Below are 21,502 nucleotides of genomic sequence, written 5' to 3' on the forward strand. Positions count from 1 at the left end.
TCTAGATCTGCTAGAGAGCAGTCGACCACCGTGTTTTGGGGCCCAGGGAGCAGTTAGGGGAGCTCAGGGGTCCACATTGGTTCACCTTCAGGGACTCAAACCTTTTGTAGAACAAAGAACGTGTTTGAAAAAAACTTCTGATGTTTTGAAACAGGAGCAGAGTTCACATGGAAAAGTTCTGTGTGATCACATCATGGTGGCTGTTGTCATGGTGATGAACTACATGGTGCAGAACTACCACAGCAAGAAGATCTCATCAGATGTTTCCAAATGACGGCGTCGCCACATTCCTGAAGTCGGAGCCGATGTGTGGGAGTCTGAACTTGGCGTCTTCGGGTTAGTCATGTGAGCAGCTCTGACCTTTACCAGGGATCGCGTGTTCCTGTTGAGCCTGTTTTTGCTCTCCGGGAGCAGAGGAGGAAACTCAGTGAACCGTGAAGACATCACAGGTTTAATGATTACAAAGAGCTGCAAAGTTTCACAGCTCATGAAGAATGAGAGGAGAAAACTGTGCAGAAAGTGATTTTTCCAAAAGAAAAACAAGAAGCCAACTTTAAGAAGAAAAAACTCACAACGGGAAGAGCAAGGAAAAAAAAAGAATTGTCATATTTTATAATAAAAAGGATTTTATATATATATATATATATATATATATATATATATATATATGTTTATATAGATCTCAAGTTTTCATAAAATTTATTAGCAGCAGTTTCTTCAGAAAACATTTTATTTTTAAACAAGACAGGTTAAAATGTTCACCACTTGATCAGGTGTCTAACAGAGTCCAACCGCCATCAGCACAGCAGCTGTTAAACTGTCTGCAGTCGCAAGGCGCTTGTCTAGTCGTCCTCCTGCAGTAAGGAGAGGTAGATGCTGGACTGCAGGAAGCGTGGGTAACAGTCAGTGTCCAACAGCGAGTAGATGCGTTTCTGAGCGTGGAGCAGAGAGTTGCGCGAGGGCGCCTGCAGCATCTGGATGGTCAAATCTCTGATCTTACTGTCCAGGTTCACCTACAACAACAGATCCCATTTTATTTATAAAGCACTTTTCATGCACAAGAGCAGCACAAAGTGCTTTACATGATGAGAACAACTGTTTAATAAAAATACAAGCACGTCTAAAGTTTATCACAAAACAAATAAAAGCACACACATTTTGTCACATCGAGTCCCACCCAACACCCCTTATCCTTTGAACTGTCTCTAACTAAAAAATAACAGTATAAAACGAACATATGTCTTGGCATTAGGTGAGGAAACGATATCCTGGGGTTCTATCCACACCAAGAGCCAACCCAACCCATGATCACAAAAGCTGTCACCATGGGAATGACCCAGATCAGGAAGACCGGGCCCACACCACAGCCATAAGGTTGCAGTGCAGGGTACCCTGACAAGTACAATCCCCACGGCAACGACCATGCAGCCAGAGCAGGCATAGCTCCCAATGCAGAGAGGAAAACACTGGAGTAGAAAAAAAAATAAAAGCTCAAGTCAAGCAAATACTACCAATAAAAGAATTAAAATAAACAAGTAAATAAATAAAATACAAATAAAATACAAAATACAAACCATGTAAAAGGTAAATAGAGTCATTTAAAAGTGAATAAATCAATTAAAACTTTGTTATAAGCTAAGCTAAAAAGATCTTTTTAACAAAAAAAAAAAAAAAAAAAACATCAATAGTCTCTGCAGAGTCCCTCAGGCTGGCTGTTCCATAGACGAGGACTGTAGTGATGGAACCAGGCTTCATCCTAAGTTTTAGTTCTTACTTTAAGAAAAACTAACAGGCCAGTACCAAAGGACCTCAGGGTCGGCAAGGGTTTATTTCCACAGTGAAGCACGGTGGTGGAAGCATCATGCCATCCTGAGCAGGGACTGAAGGGATGAAGGATGGTGAAAATACTGGAAAATTGTTTAGGAAAACCTTATTTCAGACTTTCAGAAGCCTGAGCGGAGGTGACTATATTAACTGGTAGAAACCATGCCGCACTAATATATTGATTATGATTTAAATACAGACTTTATATCCGTCCTTGATCCCCAGTCAGCTCGCTCTCTGATTGGCCACATTCCTTACCACGTGACAATCCAGTCACAACTCAGGATTCATCTTTCCCATCACACATAAAGATTTTTGGTCAAGTTTAATACTTGTGATGATCAGCCCCAACCCATTTCTGAGCCGATTGTCAGAAAAAAGTCTTAACACACCTCTGACCACAGGACAATCCTGTAGGATCATCTTATAAGACTTAACAATATCTGCCATTTCCCATCCTTGGTAGGGGGAGAATGGGGACAAAAACAGTCCGATAATCTTTTTGTGTGTACAACACTATCAATTCCTAGGATTACTTTACTAAGTCCTAGAAATGCCATATACTTAATTTATTATGAGTATGTCTTTTTCAGACAGGAGGCTGAAAAATAGGCATTTTTGTTAAAAGGTTAATAAAAAGGTTGGAAAGGAATATGCATGTGACAAGTGTGATACCTCCCGGGGGGCTCCAGGCAGGATGTAAGTAGTACAGATGTTTTTAGCCCTCCTCTGCAGGCTGAAGTTGTTAGAGGATTGTTTATACTGCTCACAGGCCAGGTAGAACTCCAGATTCTCCTCGCTGAACTCAGAACGCAGGAATGCTCCAAACACCGACACACCAGCTGGAAACAACACGACAGACATGAGACCAGGGCAGCATAAACAGCCAGATTCCTGGAAAACCTGGAAAATATTGAGCCAGTTTTCAGTCTGACACAAGACAACAAGGTGACACCGTTCTGACATGTCATCTGCAGAGGACTGGAGTTAGCATGGAGCTGAGAAGGAGGTCGAGTCACCCGGATAGATGAAGTCCTGAGGCTGGTGGCATCACCAGAACACCACCAACTCTGCCTCCTGAGTCTGGACAGAACATAAAATCCCTCAGGGCTGAAGACAAAGACTTTCAGGTGTGTTCAGGTGTGACAGGAAGAAGAAACAAAACATTAACAAACCTCATCGGGTGTTTGGTGATCAGTGATAGTTTATTTTGTTTGTCCAACAGCTGGTTCTGTCTTGTATCTGTGCCCTGTGGTGGTATCTTCAAGCATCAACCCTTTTTTAAATCTAAACTGATCTCAGCTCTTACAGTATGTCCATCACAGTTCAGGATGATGCTCAGGGTTCAGGTCGATACTGTGGTTCACTTTCCTTGACAGAGTGAATCCCCCTCCAGAGATGGAACTTCTCCATGCTTGGTCAGGATAGAGGTGATCCAGTATTTACGTCTACAAAGCATGCACAGACCTGAATATTTCAGCATGACATTCCCCTGTGGTCAGCAGATTCATTTTTTCTGATGAACGATGTGAACGCAGCTCCTCTGGAGGAAAACGACTCCTCTGCGATAGCGTTCCTGTCGCTGAAGGAGCTCTGCAGTGCTGTCAGATTGTTCTGGAAAGGGTGGAAGATGTTCTCCAACATGGACGACAGCTTAGGTATCCGCTTTTCTCCCACCACCCAGCTGAGTTCCCTCTTCTGGAAGGGAACAATTCCTCTGAAAGGATTTGACTCCTCCAAAGGAAAACAACTTCTGATAATCCAACTATTGGATGGACGAAGGACATGTAGACATCTAACCATAGCTTTTTGAATGCAACTGTAAATACTGGCACAGATCTACCTGCCACATCATTACAACCTCCCCCAACACTGCAGGACAAATTCATGGGACAGTCCAGGTGCCTGCACCTCATATTCCATCCATTAGCTGTGTCGTGTAGACTAAAGAGGACCGGGAGCGTCCAGCTTGTTGGACATGTTCAAAAGCCTGCAGTAACTTAGCATTCATACTATTGGGTCAACTAAGGACAATAGGATAAGCCAAAGGTGACTGGTACTGGTTTCATGAGTTGGCAGATAAGGTGGTCGCTAACCTGCTTGGTGGGTCTCCGGCAGCTGGAGTCCCACAGTGCTTGGCAGTCCGGTTCCGGGCCTCTTTGGCGGCGAGCCCTGTCAGCTTTGTTGCAGTTCAGGTTTTATTTAAAGGTGGGTTTCTCGAAAGCAAAATTGGTGCTGGTTTGCATAGAGTGTACTACTTTAATCCAAAACCTCTTGCGGAATTCCATCCGGCTTGTCCTCAGAAGCTGGCCTCCACATCCACCCACCAGCCATCTCACCGATGAGGTGTTCATGTCCCCAGGACACCACAATGCTGCTTCTTTTACAGAAACCCCACACATTTTCTCCTCATGAAACCAGTCCAAACCACTAGAAAAGAACTGCTACACAAAAAATACTAATACCTAACAACTGGCCTGCCTGCAGTCCAGACCTTTCACAAATAGAAAACCTTTGGAGCATCATGAAACAAAAGATCCAGCAACAAAGCTCCAGGACTGTAGAGCAGCTAGAATCCTGCATCAGACCAGAATGGGACAACATTCCTCTCCTAAAACTCCAGCAACTGGTCTCCTCACTTCCCAGACGTTTCCAGACATGTTAGAAGAAGAGGGGATGCTACTCAGCTGTAAACAGATGGTGTGTATAGACAGATAAAAGCAGGAAGAACCAGATTTGGACTTTTTTGTTGTGCAAACATTTGTCCAAGGCAGGAGTGGTCATCAGTCATATGTAGAGTTTAAACGTCACACCAGAACCTCAATGAAAGTGGCATGTGGAGCATCCATGACATGTAAATCAGATCTACTGTGGACAATCTGACTTCAGTTCTTTTTTTCTCCAAGAAAAGGGAAGCATTACTGTTTGTCTTAAATCATCTACACTGCAGAAGACTGGAACCTGTGTTTACTGAAGATCCATCTCAGCCGTCTAATAACTTATCCCACCAACCTACACAGATTCCAGCTCGGTAAATGTTTTTCTTTACTTTAACGATTCCAATCAGAATGGCTAAAACAAACATGGAAATGCTCCCAGGAATAACCCTGACGTGGAAAGGACAGCTCCCTAATGTCTGCACTGCTGTTGATTTAGAAGGAAAATAAATGTCTCAACACATTTTTCATCAGTAAAGATAAAGGCTGAACTTACTGTTGCTGGCCAGCAGAGAATTTAAGGACTCAGCCCACTTTTCCAGCTCATCCCGACCAATCTTCCTCTTCTTACTGTGGCCCACTTGACTCCACTGACGCATGAAGAGCATACGAGACCTTCTCTCTCTAGCACTGAGGTCCAGATTCAGAGGAGGACATGGAGGGAGAATATATCAGGACAAAGAGATCATGTCTACACATCACATACCAAGACACAGTGCAGGAGGCCGATAACAGGAAGATTTCAGGTCCTGGTGCTCCTTCAGAATCAAATCAATTCAAACATCTCTAGCATCTAAGAGTTAGCGACAGAAACCCAGCAAGGCTCTCACCTGTCCTTCTGATCTGCATGAAGCAGGTTGGAGTGTGAGGAGTGAGGACTCTGTAATAGAAAGCAGAGTTTACGAGGAGATCCTCCACCAGCTCCTAGAGAAATATAGTCCATCCAGCTAGGGGACTGCAAAGTTTACATCATTAGATTTAAAGTAAAGTGTGTCCAAACTTTTGACTCATAGTGCTATCATAAGTATTTATTTATTTAATAAACATGAGACTTTATTGAACCCTCAGTGGGGAAATTTGCATGCCACAGCAGCAAGAGTATGAATGACAGTTCCAGGGAAAAAGAGGACACACACACACACACACACACACACACACAAAGGGCCAATAACAATATAAATTATCTACAGCAAGTTTTATTGAAAACTATTTAAAAAAAATAATTTACTTATATTAACTCACTTTCTGTGCCATTTTGTCTAATTCAGCGTGGTGGCAGCTGGAGCCTATCCCAGCACTTAACAGGCGAGGGCAGAGTACGCCCCGGACAGGTCGGCAGTCCAATGCCGGGCCAACACAGAGACAAACAACCACTCACACTCAGTCCTCAGGAGAATTTAGAGAGGCCAGTGAACCTAACATGTCTTTGGACGATGGGAGGAAGCTGGAATACCCGGAGAGAGCCCACGCATATACGGGGAGAACATGCTCCACACAGAAAGACCACTGTTCCAACCTCTGCCCCAGCCGAGGATCGAACCAGCGACCATGCTCGAACCACCGTGAGGCCACACCACCATGCAGCTCATATTTATAATGCAATTATAGTTACATATAATTGCAGAAAAAAGTGGTGGGAAAAAGGGGTTAGATGAGGTGGCAGAAAGGGTGATGGGATTGACAGGAAGTGACACGGCAGCACATATGGGGTTATATGGAGCTGTTATACGGTCTGACGGCTGTGGGCAGGAAGACCTGCGTTATTACTCCTTCCTGCACTGCGGTGTAGCAACCTTGCACTGACGCTGCTGCTCAAAGCCACTGCAGCAGCTGGTGGAGCTGCTCATGATGGATGTTAGCTTGGCCAGCATCCGTCTGTCTGCCACCTCCTTAATGGAGTCCATCTTGTAGGAATTGTAAGCTATACCATGCTGGTGAATGTATGATTGTCTAAAACACCGTCCTCCCTTACCTGACAACAGTGATGCAATCTACCGGCATGCAAGCAAAGCAACTAAACCCTACCTACCACTCCTACACACAACTTGTCACAAATGCTTCAATCACAGCTTTTCTTACTTTATTCTCAGGTTCCTTGTGCATAGTCTTCATTGGTTCACCCTCATCTATAAAAACACTCCAAGGTCATTCCCCTCTGTATCTAAAACATCTTCTGCAGCCAGTATCTGGAGCCCGGTCCATCACATGGTCTTCACATCTTATCACGCCACACATCCCGAAACCAAGTCTAGCTTTGGACAGTTGTTAGAACAAAATGTTAAACTGGATTTTTTAAAAGGCAACCTAAACGCAATTTAGTGGCATTTGTAAATGTTTTTCCACAATCTAACACTGCTTTTATATTTCTAATGATGTACTGAAACTTAAATGTGTGTTATTGTTCTGCTTTCATTTTTTCTCCTTCCTTTACTCACAAGAGGTTTCTGCCACTTGTACTCAGTGTTTTGCCTGGTAAAATAAAAGTTCCATAAATAAAATAAACATTTTTACAATCTTTATTAACTAGGTTGGTCAGCTGTCAGTTTTCTCACAGCTGGGACTTTAGTTCAGCTGCATGAACCGGTTGAAATGAATTTCTACCATTTAAGTGGTGAAGAAGCCACCCGAGACCTCAGCTGACCAGCGTCCCACCAGAACCAGAACCAGAACCACACTGCTGCCATTGTTACATGAGTGTCAGAGGGTTTCATCGCTACCATTACTGTGAGGGGTGAAAGTCTTCAGACCCCTCCCAGCCTGGCTTCAGGAAGCAGACCCTTCAGTTATCAGGACCCTCTCAGTGGAGCCGGTTTCTAACTTGGCTTCAGGGGGCAGAGGCCTTCACTACCTTTCAGATCAGGCTTCAAACTTTTCTTTTTAATAAACCTTGTAGTAAGTCTGGCTTGGAGACCCTCATCCATCCCTTTAGTTCTGCTGCTATAGGCTGAGGGGATGTCCCATGATGCACTGGGCTCCTCCATGCTCTGACTCTCCTGGTGTGGTTGCTTTGCTGTAGCTGGTGTTTCTCCTCTCTCTGTGGGTGTAGCTCTCTGCATGTTTCTGCTCTGAGGTGACTGACCGCACCAACCCAGACTCTGTTTACTGCCTGGTGTTTCTCATTTTCCTCTCAACTTAGACAACCACCTCGACTCTGGTTCTGCTGGAAGTTTCCTCCTGTGACAGGTTTTCTTCTGTCTCCCTCGGGGTCAGTGTGGACATTTCTAACACTGTCAGGTCTTCACTACACTGGACTGCTCTCAGAACATGTTCCAATGGTTTATATAAGTTAAGTTAAAGCTCCTCTTTGTAGAAAAATATGCCTAAAACATCTACAAAAAGATAATGTACGTTTATATATGTAAATAATGTACATGTATAAAGTACTTGTACTTCATGTAAAACAAAGAAAAATGTGGAGTTTTCATTATTTATTTGTCACTATGCTCTTATTTTACTGGTAAGCTCTTAAAATGGCATAAACTCAAACTTTAAAGTTTCCCACCTGTCCAAACAGGCTCTTGAGGTGCAGCTTGGCGGTGGACAGGCGGGGTCTATCCTGGTGGCCATGCTGGAAGTTAAAGCAGGAGGAGTTGCAGGAGGATGATGGAGATGGAGGAAGAGGAAGGTCTTTTTTCGCCACACACGCAGTGCTGTTCTGGGCGGCCGGCGACAGCTGGCTGTCACTGTATGCCCTGCAGCCTTCACTGATAGCACACACTCTGAGGCGGTTCTGTTCCAGTCTCTCCAGCTTTTCCAGGTTCTCTGCACTGAAGCTCTGCTCCTTGTTCAGCTCTTTACTGCTCACCTCACTGCAACTCATGTTTGGCTCCTGAATGGTGGGGGTCAAGCCCACTGACTCTCTGTTAGAGCCATCAAACCCCAGTTGAGGTATGTAGATGGCAGACTCCGGGTTCTTCTGGTGATCTGGGTTCTTAAGTCCCATCTTTTTCCATGGAAGGAAATCCAGATCCAGGAGGGATCCCTCAGAGCTGAATCTACGCATGGTTGTTGGGTATGTGATGTATGAAAAGTGATGGAAATGGTGATAAAAGAAAACTCTGCAAAAAAGTGAAAAAGACAAGTAAAAAGTAAGAAAGGGAGCAAAGCTTCAGAAGTCCTGGTTTCTGTGTGCAGTCCTGTAGGAAGTCTAGTTTCTAGCTAAATGTTGCTGCTCAAGTCCCCACTAAAGAAAGTGGAACATAAAGTCCAGTCATCAGAACTTTACATTGGCTTGACTTAAAAACCCTGCTGATGGTGAATGGTTTAGGGCTAAAATCCATTCAGGATGCCTCAGGTCATCAGGGTCAGGTCTACTTTCTGTTCTGAGTCAGAACTAAACATGGAGCGTTCAGCTTTTATGCTCCTCACATGTGGAACAAACTCCCAGAAACCTGCAGGTCTGCTGCACCTCTCAGCTTCTTAAAATCAAGCTTAAAAACTTTTCTATTTGCTGCTTTTTTATCAGAACAACTGTTAATGTCTCACACTGTAATTTTTATTTCTTGCATTTTATTTTAGCTTTTTCTATTTCCTTTTTTAAGTTTGTTTTTTAATGCACCTTTTAATGTTTCCCACACCCCACTGTAAAGCTTTTAATGTTTTTTACAAAGTACTTTGAATTGTCTTGTACATTAAATGTACCATACAAACTAAATTGCCTTGCCTCTGATGCTTTATGTTTCTTATTAGCTGTCTATGAAGTTGTCAGCCCCTTACAAAGGCTTTGGTAGAAGTCAGGAAAATATTAATATAGTGTAAAATATTAATAAAGACATAATTCAACAACTTCCACATCTCATCAACCCACATTTTTATTCCCAGTAGAACATAAACAACATATCATACTGAAAATGTGAGCTGATACTGAATCTGATGCAGCAACACGTCTGGAAAAGTAGTTCCAGGGTGATGTTCGGCACGGTGTAAAAAGTAGTTCCAGGGTGATGTTCAGCATGGTAGAAAAAGTAGTTCCAGGGTGATGTTCAGCATGGTGTAAAAAGTAGTTCCAGGGTGGTGTTCGGCACGGTGTAAAAAGTAGTCCCAGGGTGATGTTCGGCACGGTGTAAAAAGTAGTTCCAGGGTGATGTTCAGCATGGTGGAAAAAGTAGTTCCAGGGTGATGTTCAGCACGGTCTAAAAAGTAGTTCCAGGGTGATGTTCAGCATGGTGTAAAAAGTAGTTCCAGGGTGGTGTTCAGCATGGTGGAAAAAGTAGTTCCAGGGTGATGTTCAGCACGGTCTAAAAAGTAGTTCCAGGGTGGTGTTCAGCATGGTGTAAAAAGTAGTTCCAGGGTGGTGTTCAGCATGGTGGAAAAAGTAGTTCCAGGGTGATGTTCAGCATGGTGTAAAAAGTAGTTCCAGGGTGGTGTTCAGCATGGTGTAAAAAGTAGTTCCAGGGTGGTGTTCGGCACGGTGTAAAAAGTAGTCCCAGGGTGATGTTCGGCACGGTGTAAAAAGTAGTTCCAGGGTGATGTTCAGCATGGTGGAAAAAGTAGTTCCAGGGTGATGTTCAGCACGGTGTAAAAAGTAGTTCCAGGGTGATGTTCAGCATGGTGTAAAAAGTAGTTCCAGGGTGGTGTTCAGCATGGTGGAAAAAGTAGTTCCAGGGTGGTGTTCAGCACGGTGTAAAAAGTAGTTCCAGGGTGATGTTCAGCATGGTGTAAAAAGTAGTTCCAGGGTGGTGTTCAGCACGGTGGAAAAAGTAGTTCCAGGGTGGTGTTCGGCACGGTGGAAAAAGTAGTTCCAGGGTGGTGTTCGGCACGGTGTAAAAAGTAGTCCCAGGGTGATGTTCGGCACGGTGTAAAAAGTAGTTCCAGGGTGATGTTCAGCATGGTGGAAAAAGTAGTTCCAGGGTGATGTTCAGCACGGTGTAAAAAGTAGTTCCAGGGTGATGTTCAGCATGGTGGAAAAAGTAGTTCCAGGGTGGTGTTCAGCATGGTGGAAAAAGTAGTTCCAGGGTGATGTTCAGCACGGTGTAAAAAGTAGTTCCAGGGTGATGTTCAGCACGGTGGAAAAAGTAGTTCCAGGGTGGTGTTCAGCACGGTGGAAAAAGTAGTTCCAGGGTGATGTTCGGCACGGTGTAAAAAGTAGTCCCAGGGTGATGTTCGGCACGGTGGAAAAAGTAGTTCCAGGGTGATGTTCAGCATGGTGGAAAAAGTAGTTCCAGGGTGATGTTCAGCACGGTGTAAAAAGTAGTTCCAGGGTGATGTTCAGCATGGTGTAAAAAGTAGTTCCAGGGTGGTGTTCAGCATGGTGGAAAAAGTAGTTCCAGGGTGATGTTCAGCACGGTGTAAAAAGTAGTTCCAGGGTGGTGTTCAGCATGGTGTAAAAAGTAGTTCCAGGGTGGTGTTCAGCATGGTGTAAAAAGTAGTTCCAGGGTGGTGTTCAGCATGGTGTAAAAAGTAGTTCCAGGGTGGTGTTCAGCATGGTGTAAAAAGTAGTTCCAGGGTGATGTTCAGCATGGTGGAAAAAGTAGTTCCAGGGTGATGTTCAGCACGGTGTAAAAAGTAGTTCCAGGGTGGTGTTCAGCATGGTGTAAAAAGTAGTTCCAGGGTGATGTTCAGCATGGTGTAAAAAGTAGTTCCAGGGTGGTGTTCAGCATGGTGGAAAAAGTAGTTCCAGGGTGATGTTCAGCACGGTGTAAAAAGTAGTTCGAGGGTGGTGTTCAGCATGGTGTAAAAAGTAGTTCCAGGGTGGTGTTCAGCATGGTGTAAAAAGTAGTTCCAGGGTGGTGTTCAGCATGGTGGAAAAAGTAGTTCCAGGGTGATGTTCAGCACGGTGTAAAAAGTAGTTCCAGGGTGATGTTCAGCATGGTGGAAAAAGTAGTTCCAGGGTGATGTTCAGCACGGTGTAAAAAGTAGTTCCAGGGTGATGTTCAGCATGGTGTAAAAAGTAGTTCCAGGGTGGTGTTCAGCATGGTGGAAAAAGTAGTTCCAGGGTGCTGTTCAGCATGGTGGAAAAAGTAGTTCCAGGGTGATGTTCAGCACGGTGTAAAAAGTAGTTCCAGGGTGATGTTCAGCATGGTGTAAAAAGTAGTTCCAGGGTGGTGTTCAGCACGGTGGAAAAAGTAGTTCCAGGGTGGTGTTCGGCACGGTGTAAAAAGTAGTCCCAGGGTGATGTTCGGCACGGTCTAAAAAGTAGTTCCAGGGTGATGTTCAGCATGGTGTAAAAAGTAGTTCCAGGGTGATGTTCAGCATGGTGTAAAAAGTAGTTCCAGGGTGATGTTCAGCATGGTGGAAAAAGTAGTTCCAGGGTGATGTTCAGCACGGTGTAAAAAGTAGTTCCAGGGTGGTGTTCAGCATGGTGTAAAAAGTAGTTCCAGGGTGGTGTTCAGCATGGTGTAAAAAGTAGTTCCAGGGTGGTGTTCAGCATGGTGTAAAAAGTAGGTCCAGGGTGGTGTTCAGCATGGTGTAGCATCTTCTTCTTCTAACATGTCTGGAAACGTCTGGGAAGTGAGGAGACCAGTTGCTGGAGTTTTAGGAGAGGAATGTTGTCCCATTCTGGTCTGATGCAGGATTCTAGCTGCTGAGCTTTGGTCCAGAGAAGACGGGAGAAGCTGGTTCTGGATCCTGTTCACAAGTTTTCTGAGTCCATGTACTGGTTTCCAGTAGAGAATCATTTCTGTTTTTAATGCAGTGCTGTCTGAGAACCAGCCTCCAGTTTCACCTTCAGCTTTGTCACATACACACAGAGATTCCTCCTGATTCTCTGATTCTCGTGTTAATATTTTACACTGTAGGAGGTGGGATCTTCAAAATCTTCACAATTCTATGTTGAAAAACATTTTCTTGAAATTGTTCCACAATTTTGAGACCCAGTTTGTCTCAGATTGGTGAACCTCTGTCCATCTTTCCATCTAAGAGACTCTGCCTCTCTGAAATGCTCTTTATACCGTCATGTTACTGACCTGCTGCCAATGAACCTAATTAATTCAAAATCAGCTTTTTTTCCATGAAAAGGTTGATCGATCGATCTATGCTTGGTGTGCTGTGGCTGAAACAGGTGCTCAGCAAAGGCGGCGGATCTGGGTGGTCGAATTATGTGGGTTTGGGGGCTCTGTCCATTGTGATGTTCAATCCCCGCCAGGCCTCGGGTTGAACATCATGTCTCAGTTTCAACATCTGATATGTTGTTTATGTGCGGTTGGGACAAAAATATGGGTTGATGAGGAATTTTCTTTTACAGTGTGCTGGTATGTAAGAGTAGCAGCACAGCTGACATCTAAATCCATCAGTGATCAGATCACTTAGAGAAGCCATTTTCATAGGAGTGTCATCAGTGATGCAGAACGTCTCTGGGTCACTGTGGATAGGAGAGACTCTAATGAAATCCACCACAAACATTAACTCTGTCGGATATGATCTGAAGCACGTCCATCATATCACCATCACTGGGAGGAGAGTTCTCTTCTAGAATATTTTCTACTCCCCAGACTAAAAACAGCTCCTCGTCTCAACAGTTCTAACACGACAAGACTGTGTGTGTTTTCTTTGCACGCTTTATCTTTAACTTCAAGAGAAATTTTTGCTAAAGTATCACTATTTTCATAATTTCCTCAGAGATGTGTTCCCTAGAAGTGTTATATATAAATCTTCAGCACTGCAGAAGACAGCCCGGGGAATAAGTCAGAGAGATTGGGGTTAATATGAGATGAAATTAGACAATTAAAAAAATGGGTCAACGTATGAAAGACTGTTATTATCAGCTGTATGAGTGGGAGCAGCTGCCATTAAGGAATGCATGGATGCTTTTAAATTTCTCTTCATTAACATAAATAAATCAATACACGCATTTAGTTTTTCATTGAAAAGGTTCAGGGATTTATGGGTGTAAAAAAATCATTTAAGGACTCAAAAGAAAAGTTTGTCTGATCCAAAATGCTGCAGCGAGGGCTCTGATGAGATCATATTTCTCGTTTTATCTTCTCTTCAGTTCCCTGTTAAATCGAGAATATAAAGCTACTAGTGACCAAGCTCCACCAGATCTTAAAGATCAGAGTTCCTGATTTTCCCATCAGAGCTTCACTCTCAAACGGCAGGTTTACTTGTGGTTCCTAGAGGTTCTAAAAGTAGTTTTAGAGCCCTCTCTGTGGAACCAGCTCACAGTTTGGTTTCAGGAAGCAGACTATCTATCTTTCAGACTAGACTTAAAACTTTTATAAATCTTATAGCAGGTCTGGCTTGGTGATCCTGATTCATCTCTTTAGTCCTGCTGCTAGAGGCTGAGACTCCCGGGGGACATCCCATGATGTAAATGTTTTTTATATAGGACTTTACAACAACCCACTGGTAAACCAAAGTACTTTACAACCGATTAAAACTGAAAACACACCAGAAAATAAGTACATAAGTAAAAGAAAGATGAGTAATAAAAGCACAAAAAATAAAAAGAGAAAAATTCAAATAGAAGTGTCGTCACTCAACTGGGCGTTAAACACCATCCTAACTTAATAAGTTTTAGGTTTGTTCTTCCTCTCAAATGTAAGTCGCTTTGGATAAAAGCGTCTGCTAAATGACTGTAGAATAGAATAGAATAGAATAGGTTTAGATTTAAAAAGGCCGTGATGCAGAGCTTATTCCAGAGCCTGGGTGCAGCAATTGAAAAGGCTCCGTCACCCCGGAGTTTAAATCTGGACCTGGGTAACTCCAGCAGTAGCTGGTTAGAAGACCTCAGATCATGCTTCACTCACGGTAACATCTCACATAAACAAGGCGGTGCGAGGCACCGAGCTCCTCTGCTCTTTACTCGCCATGTAGAAATATCTGACTTTCTGATGGACGTTTTCCTTTCCGGGTTCTGGTCCTGATGGAGGTTTTCCTTCCTTGTTCTGGTCATGATGGAGTGTTTTCCTTCCTTGTTCTGGTCCTGATGGAGGTTTTCCTTCCTGGTTCTGGTCCTGATGGAGGTTTTCTTTACTTGTTCTGGTCCTGATGGAGGTTTTCTTTCCTTGTTCTGGTCCTGATGGAGGTTTTCCTTCCTGGTTCTGGTCCTGTTGGAGCTTTTCCTTCTTTGTTCTGGTCCTGGTGGAGGTTTTCCTTCCTTGTTCTGGTCCTGATGGAGCTTTTCCTTCCTTGTTCTGGTCCTGATGGAGGTTTTCTTTCCTTGTTCTGGTCCTGATGGAGGTTTTCCTTCCTGGTTCTGTTGGAGCTTTTCCTTCCTTGTTCTGGTCCTGATGGAGGTTGTCTTTCCTTGTTCTGGTCCTGATGGAGGTTTTCTTTCCTTGTTCTGGTCCTGATGGAGGTTTTCCTTCCTGGTTCTGGTCCTGTTGGAGCTTTTCCTTCCTTGTTCTGGTCCTGATGGACGTTTTCCTTCCTTGTTCTGGTCCTGATGGAGCTTTTCCTTCCTTGTTCTGGTTCTGATGGAGGTTTTCTTTCCTTGTTCTGGTCCTGATGGAGGTTTTCCTTCCTGGTTCTGTTGGAGCTTTCCTTCCTTGTTCTGGTCCTGATGGAGGTTGTCTTTCCTTGTTCTGGTCCTGATGGAGGTTTTCTTTCCTTGTTCTGGTCCTGATGGAGGTTTTCCTTCCTGGTTCTGGTCCTGTTGGAGCTTTTCCTTCCTTGTTCTGGTCCTGATGGACGTTTTCCTTCCTTGTTCTGGTCCTGATGGAGCTTTTCCTTCCTGGTTCTGGTCCTGATGGAGGTTTTCCTTCCTGGTTCTGGTTCTGTTGGAGGTGTTCCTTCCTTGTTCTGGTCCTGATGGAGCTTTTCCTTCCTGGTTCTGGTCCTGGTGGACGTTTTCCTTCCAGATTCTGGTCCTGATGGACATTTTCCTTCCTGTTTCCGGTCCTGATGGAGGTTTTCCTTCCAGGTACTGGTTCTGTTGGAGGTGTTCCTTCCTGGTTCTGGTCCTGATGGAGGTTTTCCTTCCAGGTACTGGTTCTGTTGGAGGTGTTCCTTCCTGGTTCTGGTCCTGTTGGAGGTGTTCCTTCCTGGTTCTGGTCCTGATGGAGGTTTTCCTTCCTGGTTCCGGTGCTGATGGAGGTTTTATTTCCTGGTTCTGTTGGAGCTTTTCCTTCCTGGTTCTGGTCCTGATGGAGGTTTTCCTTCGAGGTTCTGATTCTGTTGGAGGTGTTCCTTCCTGGTTTTGGTCCTGATGGAGGTTTTCCTTCCTGGTTCTGGTCCTGATGGACATTTTCCTTCCTGTTTCCGGTCCTGATGGAGGTTTTCCTTCCAGGTTCCGGTCCTGATGGAGGTTTTCTTTCCTGGTTCTGATGGAGGTTTTCTTTCCTTGTTCTGGTCCTGATGGAGCTTTTCCTTCCTGGTTCTGGTCCTGGTGGAGGTTTTCCTTCCTGGTTCTGGTTCTGTTGGAGGTGTTCCGTCCTTGTTCTGGTCCTGATGGAGCTTTTCCTTCCTGGTTCTGGTCCTGATGGAGGTTTCCTTCCAGGTTCTGGTTCTGTTGGAGGTTTTCCTTCCTGGTTCTGGTCCTGATGGAGTGTTTTCCTTCCTTGTCCTGGTCCTGATGGAGTGTTTTCCTTCCTTGTTCTGGTCCTGATGGAGGTTTTCCTTCCTGGTTCTGGTCCTGGTGGAGGTTTTCTTTCCTTGTTCTGGTCCTGTTGGAGCTTTTCCTTCCTTGTTCTTGTCCTGATGGAGGTTTTCCTTCCTTGTTCTGGTCCTGTTGGAGCTTTTCCTTCCTGGTTCTGGTCCTGATGGAGGTTTTCTTTCCTGGTTCTGTTGGAGCTTTTCCTTCCACATTCTGGTCCTGATGGAGGTTTTCCTTCCTGGTTCTGGTCCTGATGGACATTTTCCTTCCTGTTTCCGGTCCTGATGGAGGTTTTCCTTCCAGGTTCCGGTCCTGATGGAGGTTTTCTTTCCTGGTTCTGATGGAGGTTTTCTTTCCTTGTTCTGGTCCTGATGGAGCTTTTCCTTCCTGGTTCTGGTCCTGGTGGAGGTTTTCCTTCCTGGTTCTGGTTCTGTTGGAGGTGTTCCGTCCTTGTTCTGGTCCTGATGGAGCTTTTCCTTCCTGGTTCTGGTCCTGATGGAGGTTTCCTTCCAGGTTCTGGTTCTGTTGGAGGTTTTCCTTCCTGGTTCTGGTCCTGATGGAGTGTTTTCCTTCCTTGTCCTGGTCCTGATGGAGTGTTTTCCTTCCTTGTTCTGGTCCTGATGGAGGTTTTCCTTCCTGGTTCTGGTCCTGGTGGAGGTTTTCTTTCCTTGTTCTGGTCCTGTTGGAGCTTTTCCTTCCTTGTTCTTGTCCTGATGGAGGTTTTCCTTCCTTGTTCTGGTCCTGTTGGAGCTTTTCCTTCCTGGTTCTGGTCCTGATGGAGGTTTTCTTTCCTGGTTCTGTTGGAGCTTTTCCTTCCACATTCTGGTCCTGATGGAGGTTTTCCTTCCTGGTTCTGGTCCTGATGGAGGTTTTTACTTCCAGGTTCCGGTCCTGATGGAGGTTTTCTTTCCTGGTTCTGATGGAGGTTTTCCTTCCTGGTTCTGGTCATGATGGAGGTTTTCCTTCCAGGTTCTGGTTCTGTTGAAGGTTTTCCTTTCTGGTTCTGGTCCTGGTGGACGTTTTCCTTCCAGATTCTGGTCCTGATGGACATTTTCCTTCCCGTTTCCGGTCCTGATGGAGGTCTTCCTTCCTGGTTCCGGTCCTGATGGAGGTTTTCTTTTCTGGTTCTGTTGGAGCTTTTCCTTACTTGTTCTGGTCCTGATGGAGGTTTTCTTTCCTTGTTCTGGTCCTGATGGAGGTTTTCCTTCCTGGTTCTGGTCATGATGGAGGTTTTCCTTCCTGGTTCTGGTTCTGTTGGAGGTTTTCCTTCCTGTTTCCGGTCCTGATGGAGGTTTTCCTTCCAGGTTCTGGTTCTGTTGGACATTTTCCTTCCTGGTTCCAGTCCTGATGGAGGTTTTCTTTCCTGGTTCTGTTGGAGCTTTTCTTTCCTGGTTCTGTCCCTGATGGAGGTTTTCCTTCCTGGATCTGGTCCTGATGGAGGTTTTTACTTCCAGGTTCCGGTCCTGATGGAGGTTTTCTTTCCTGGTTCTGTTGGAGGTTTTCCTTCCTGGTTCTGGTCCTGATGGACATTTTCCTTCCTGTTTCCGGTCCTGGTGGAGGTTTTCCTTCCTGGTTCTGGTTCTGTTGGAGGTGTTCCTTCCTGGTTCTGGTCCTGATGGAGCTTTTCCTTCCTTGTTATGGTCCAGATGGAGGTTTTCCTTCCTGGTTCTGGTCCTGATGGAGGTTTTCTTTCCTGGTTCCGGTCCTGATGGAGGTTTTCTATTCTGGTTTTGTTGGAGCTTTTCCTTCCTGGTTCTGGTCCTGATGGAGGTTTTCCTTTCTGGTTCTGGTCCTGGTGGAGGTTTTCCTTCCTGGTTATGGTCCTGTTGGAGGTTTTCCTTTCTGGTTCTAGTCCTGGTGGAGGTTTTCTTTCCTGGTTCTATTGGAGCTTTTCCTTCCTGGTTATGGTCCTGATGGAGTTTTTCCTTCCTGGTTCCGGTCCTGATGGAGGTTTTCTTTCCTGGTTCTATTGGAGCTTTTCCTTCCTGGTTCCAGTCCTGATGAAGGTTTTCCTTTCTGGTTCTGGTCCTGGTGGAGGTTTTCCTTCCTGGTTCTGGTCCTGATGAAGCTTTTCCTTCCAGGTTCTCGTCCTAGGGGAGGTTTTCCTTCCTGGTTCTGGTCCTGATGGAGGTTTTCCTTCCTGGTTCTGGTCCTGATGGAGGTTTTCCTTCCTGGTTCTGGTCCTGATGGAGGTTTTCCTTCCAGATTCTGGTTCTGTTGGAGGTGTTCCTTCCTGGTTTTGGTCCTGATGGAGGTGTTCCTTCCTGGTTCTGGTCTTGATGGACATTTTCCTTCCTGTTTCCGGTCCTGATGGAGGTTTTCCTTCCTGGTTCCGGTCCTGATGGAGGTTTTCCTTCCTGGTTCCGGTCCTGATGGAGGTTTTCTTTCCTGGTTCTATTGGAGCTTTTCCTTCCTGGTTATGGTCCTGATGGAGGTTTTCCTTCCTGGTTCCGGTCCTGATGTAGGTTTTCTTTCCTGGTTCTATTGGAGCTTTTCCTTCCTGGTTCCGGTCCTGATGGAGGTTTTCCTTTCTGGTTCTGGTGGAGGTTTTCCTTCCTGGTTATGGTCCTGTTGGAGGTTTTCCTTTCTGGTTCTGGTCCTGGTGGAGGTTTTCTTTCCTGGTTCTGGTCCTGGTGGAGCTTTTCCTTCCTGGTTCTGGTCCTGGTGGAGCTTTTCCTTCCTGGTTCTGGTCCTGGTGGAGGTTTTTCTCTCCACTGTCTCCTCATACAGCTCAGGATGGAGGATTCAATCAAGGAGAAGATTTGATCCGGTCCATCTGTTGAACCATGAACTGGTTTATATGAGTTATTATGAACTGGACCCACATGGTGGGTTTGTTCTATGTGGAATATAACTGGGCTACAGTGAACTGGATTGAGCTGAATTGTGTCTGTAAAAGTGAGTTGAGATGACCTTGTTGTAAATATGTTGGATCAGTTAATGACCAATTTATTGATCGTATTGATTAATCTGAGTTTTCTATAGAAGTCTTTCAGTTGTTAACATGATTCCAAGGAGGAAAGACATCAGCAAGAAGCAGCTGCTGCTGCCCATCAGTCTTAGAAGGGCTATAACCTGGATATTCTACAGATTAATGTTCACAGGTAGAAAACATTCAAGACAGGAGCTGATCTTCCAGGAGTGTACGCCCCAGCACAATCAGCCCAAGATCAGACCATGAACAGCCCAAGATCTACGCCTCAGATCCCTCTACGGAGGATGAAAAGTGCCACATTAAAATATATAAACAAAGAATTGGATAATTGATTAAATATGTTATTAATTTATTAACATGAATTAATTTTTAAATATATCAACAATTTAATTTCAGGTTAAAACATATTTTATAGCATTTAATAAATCATTTAATGATCTCCATGCTGCAGGGAATCAATCATTTTCCTGGTGGGCGGGGCTAAAATTGACACGTTAACCATGGATTTGATTGCTTTTCTCTGGAGGCTACAAATAAAACCACATTGTTCTTCTTCATTTTTATCACAGTGACTAGCAGGTTAGAGGATTTATAGACAACCTTTATTAGGAGATGTGACTATCTGCTGATGAGCCACAGAGACCATTTAAATCAGGAAACGTGAAAGAATTTGCCAAATAATTATGTGTTTATACATCAGTTTAATTAATTTAAAATAACTTAAAAACATTCAGCTAATTATTAATTTATAAATCAATTTCAAATATGCATTCACTAGCCAACTGACACTGAAGATAATAATTGATAGGCCCATATGTTTTTATTTACATTATTATTAATGGCACATTTAAATTTATTTCACATTTAATAAATAAATGGCATATTTAAATCATTATTCAATGCTGTATTTATGTATTTCATTATGGTACTTTTCTCCCCCTTAAACCAAACGTTAAAGTAAAGACAGTCCAAGAAAAGTTAAAGTTAAAAAAGACTGAACAGGTAGGCTTGTTTGGAAGGGCTGAAAAAAAACTTTTCATTCTTTTTAGTTTCAATCGTGACTGAATTTTAACATGTTTTTAAATCCTGATCCACAAAAACTTACAAAGTTTAGATCTGATTTCAAGTAAAAATAATATTAACAACAAATATTAACAACAACAACAACAACAACAATAATAATAATAATAATAATAATAACAATTGAACCTGATTTTAAGGAACAGGAAGGGTGTACCGTGAACCATTAAAAGTTTACGTTCCTGGAAAGAAAAATACTTTACCTGTTACTGTTTTTCCCAGAGACGTTGATCCAGGACTACACACCTGAAACCAGAACCGGATCACCTGAGAACTTGTGTCATCTGTTTTTACTTCTCAGCTGAAAAGACTCGTTAAAAAGATTGAATAGTACCGGTTTTATTGGCTTTTAAAGCCACAGAGGGTCAGATTTTAGCAGCTGCTGAGTTTATCGGACTGAATGGAAGCTGATTTTCAGTCTGAAGGCTTCACGCTGCCTGAGGTCGCAGGTCAGCTGCGCCTGTTTACCTCTTCTCCGTCCGCAGTTACTCCGCTTCCTCCGTAGCAGCCCCGCACATTCCTCCACAATCCTCCAACTGACGGCTGTGATCCACAAACACCTCAGCTCATCGACCAGGAAGCAAGTCCAGCTTTGTCTTCAGCTCTGCTCTTCCTCATTCGCCTCCTCCTCCTCCTCCTCCTGACATACAGGAGCTCCAGCCGTGACGAGGAGCTGGAAGTTTCCTCCTCAGCCTACAGCCACACCTTCAGCTCTGCCCCAACTTGTCTGACTTTCAACCAAAGACGGTCAGAATTAGACGCTTTTTATTGTCTCCATCCCCAGATGAACCAACCTCAGCCGTGACAGAAGAACACTTCATTTTCTCTCCATAATTAAATAAATGATCAACACCAACATAATCTGATCTGTTAAAAATGACCTTTATCTTAGAGCAAGTGACAGAAAACTCACGTGGAGACTCCTCCTCCTCCTCCTGACGTCTTCAAGGTGAAGCTTTCCTCATTCTGACTGCAGGCGGCAGTAACGTACCTGTTAGTGATGGAGGCTCCTACAACCTGTGTGTAGGCTGCTGTTTCACACTGATTCAACACTGTTTACGTGTTTTTAAAAATTTTTCTAAAATCTTATTTAAAAAACTGATTTATTATTTAACATTTGAATCCATACAGCAAACATCAAGCTTTGGGTGATGTTTGGATGTTATCCAGATTTCAGATATCAGGACTGGATCAGAAACCCAAAAAGTGGATAGGTGCATCTCTATTTACTAATTCCCAGGACTACTTTAATAATTCCAAGGACCACCTTACATGTTCCTTAGGACTACTTGACTACTTCCTGGATGAACTGGGCTGCTATCCGCTGGTTTTCACTGAAAGTAACGTGGTTTTCTTTTAGGAGGAGCTAATCATTTACATTTTCTAGTGTGTTCAATGTGAATTTACTCACAGTAAGAGAAAACAGGACATTTAAAGCATTTTTCCACCTTCTGATGGAAACCAGAGGCTGCT

The 21,502-nt window shown here is 44.0% G+C and overlaps 1 protein-coding gene across 4 annotated transcripts; it reads right to left on the minus strand.

Annotated features, from left to right (window-relative positions):
- Nucleotides 1-649: 649 nt before the first annotated feature.
- Nucleotides 650-20,919, minus strand: si:ch211-152p11.4 (regulator of G-protein signaling 1). Of its 4 annotated transcripts, none has more exons than XM_042012329.1 (7): nt 20,498-20,919; nt 20,233-20,275; nt 8,044-8,599; nt 5,372-5,421; nt 5,038-5,171; nt 2,500-2,666; nt 650-1,013 (listed from the first exon to the last, which is right to left on the minus strand). In XM_042012329.1, exons 3-7 carry the CDS (start codon nt 8,542-8,544, stop codon nt 843-845), a joined length of 1,023 nt encoding a protein of 340 aa, XP_041868263.1. In that variant the 5' UTR covers nt 8,545-8,599; nt 20,233-20,275; nt 20,498-20,919; the 3' UTR covers nt 650-842. The 4 variants fall into 4 exon arrangements, with proteins under 4 accessions (XP_041868263.1, XP_041868265.1, XP_041868264.1 ...); XM_042012331.1 differs by having other exon boundaries at nt 20,364-20,919; XM_042012330.1 differs by lacking the exon at nt 20,233-20,275.
- Between the last annotated feature and the right edge of the window lie 583 nt (nt 20,920-21,502).

Source organism: Melanotaenia boesemani, chromosome 17, assembly GCF_017639745.1.
Source record: "Melanotaenia boesemani isolate fMelBoe1 chromosome 17, fMelBoe1.pri, whole genome shotgun sequence".
NCBI classification, from domain to species: Eukaryota; Metazoa; Chordata; class Actinopteri; order Atheriniformes; family Melanotaeniidae; genus Melanotaenia; species Melanotaenia boesemani.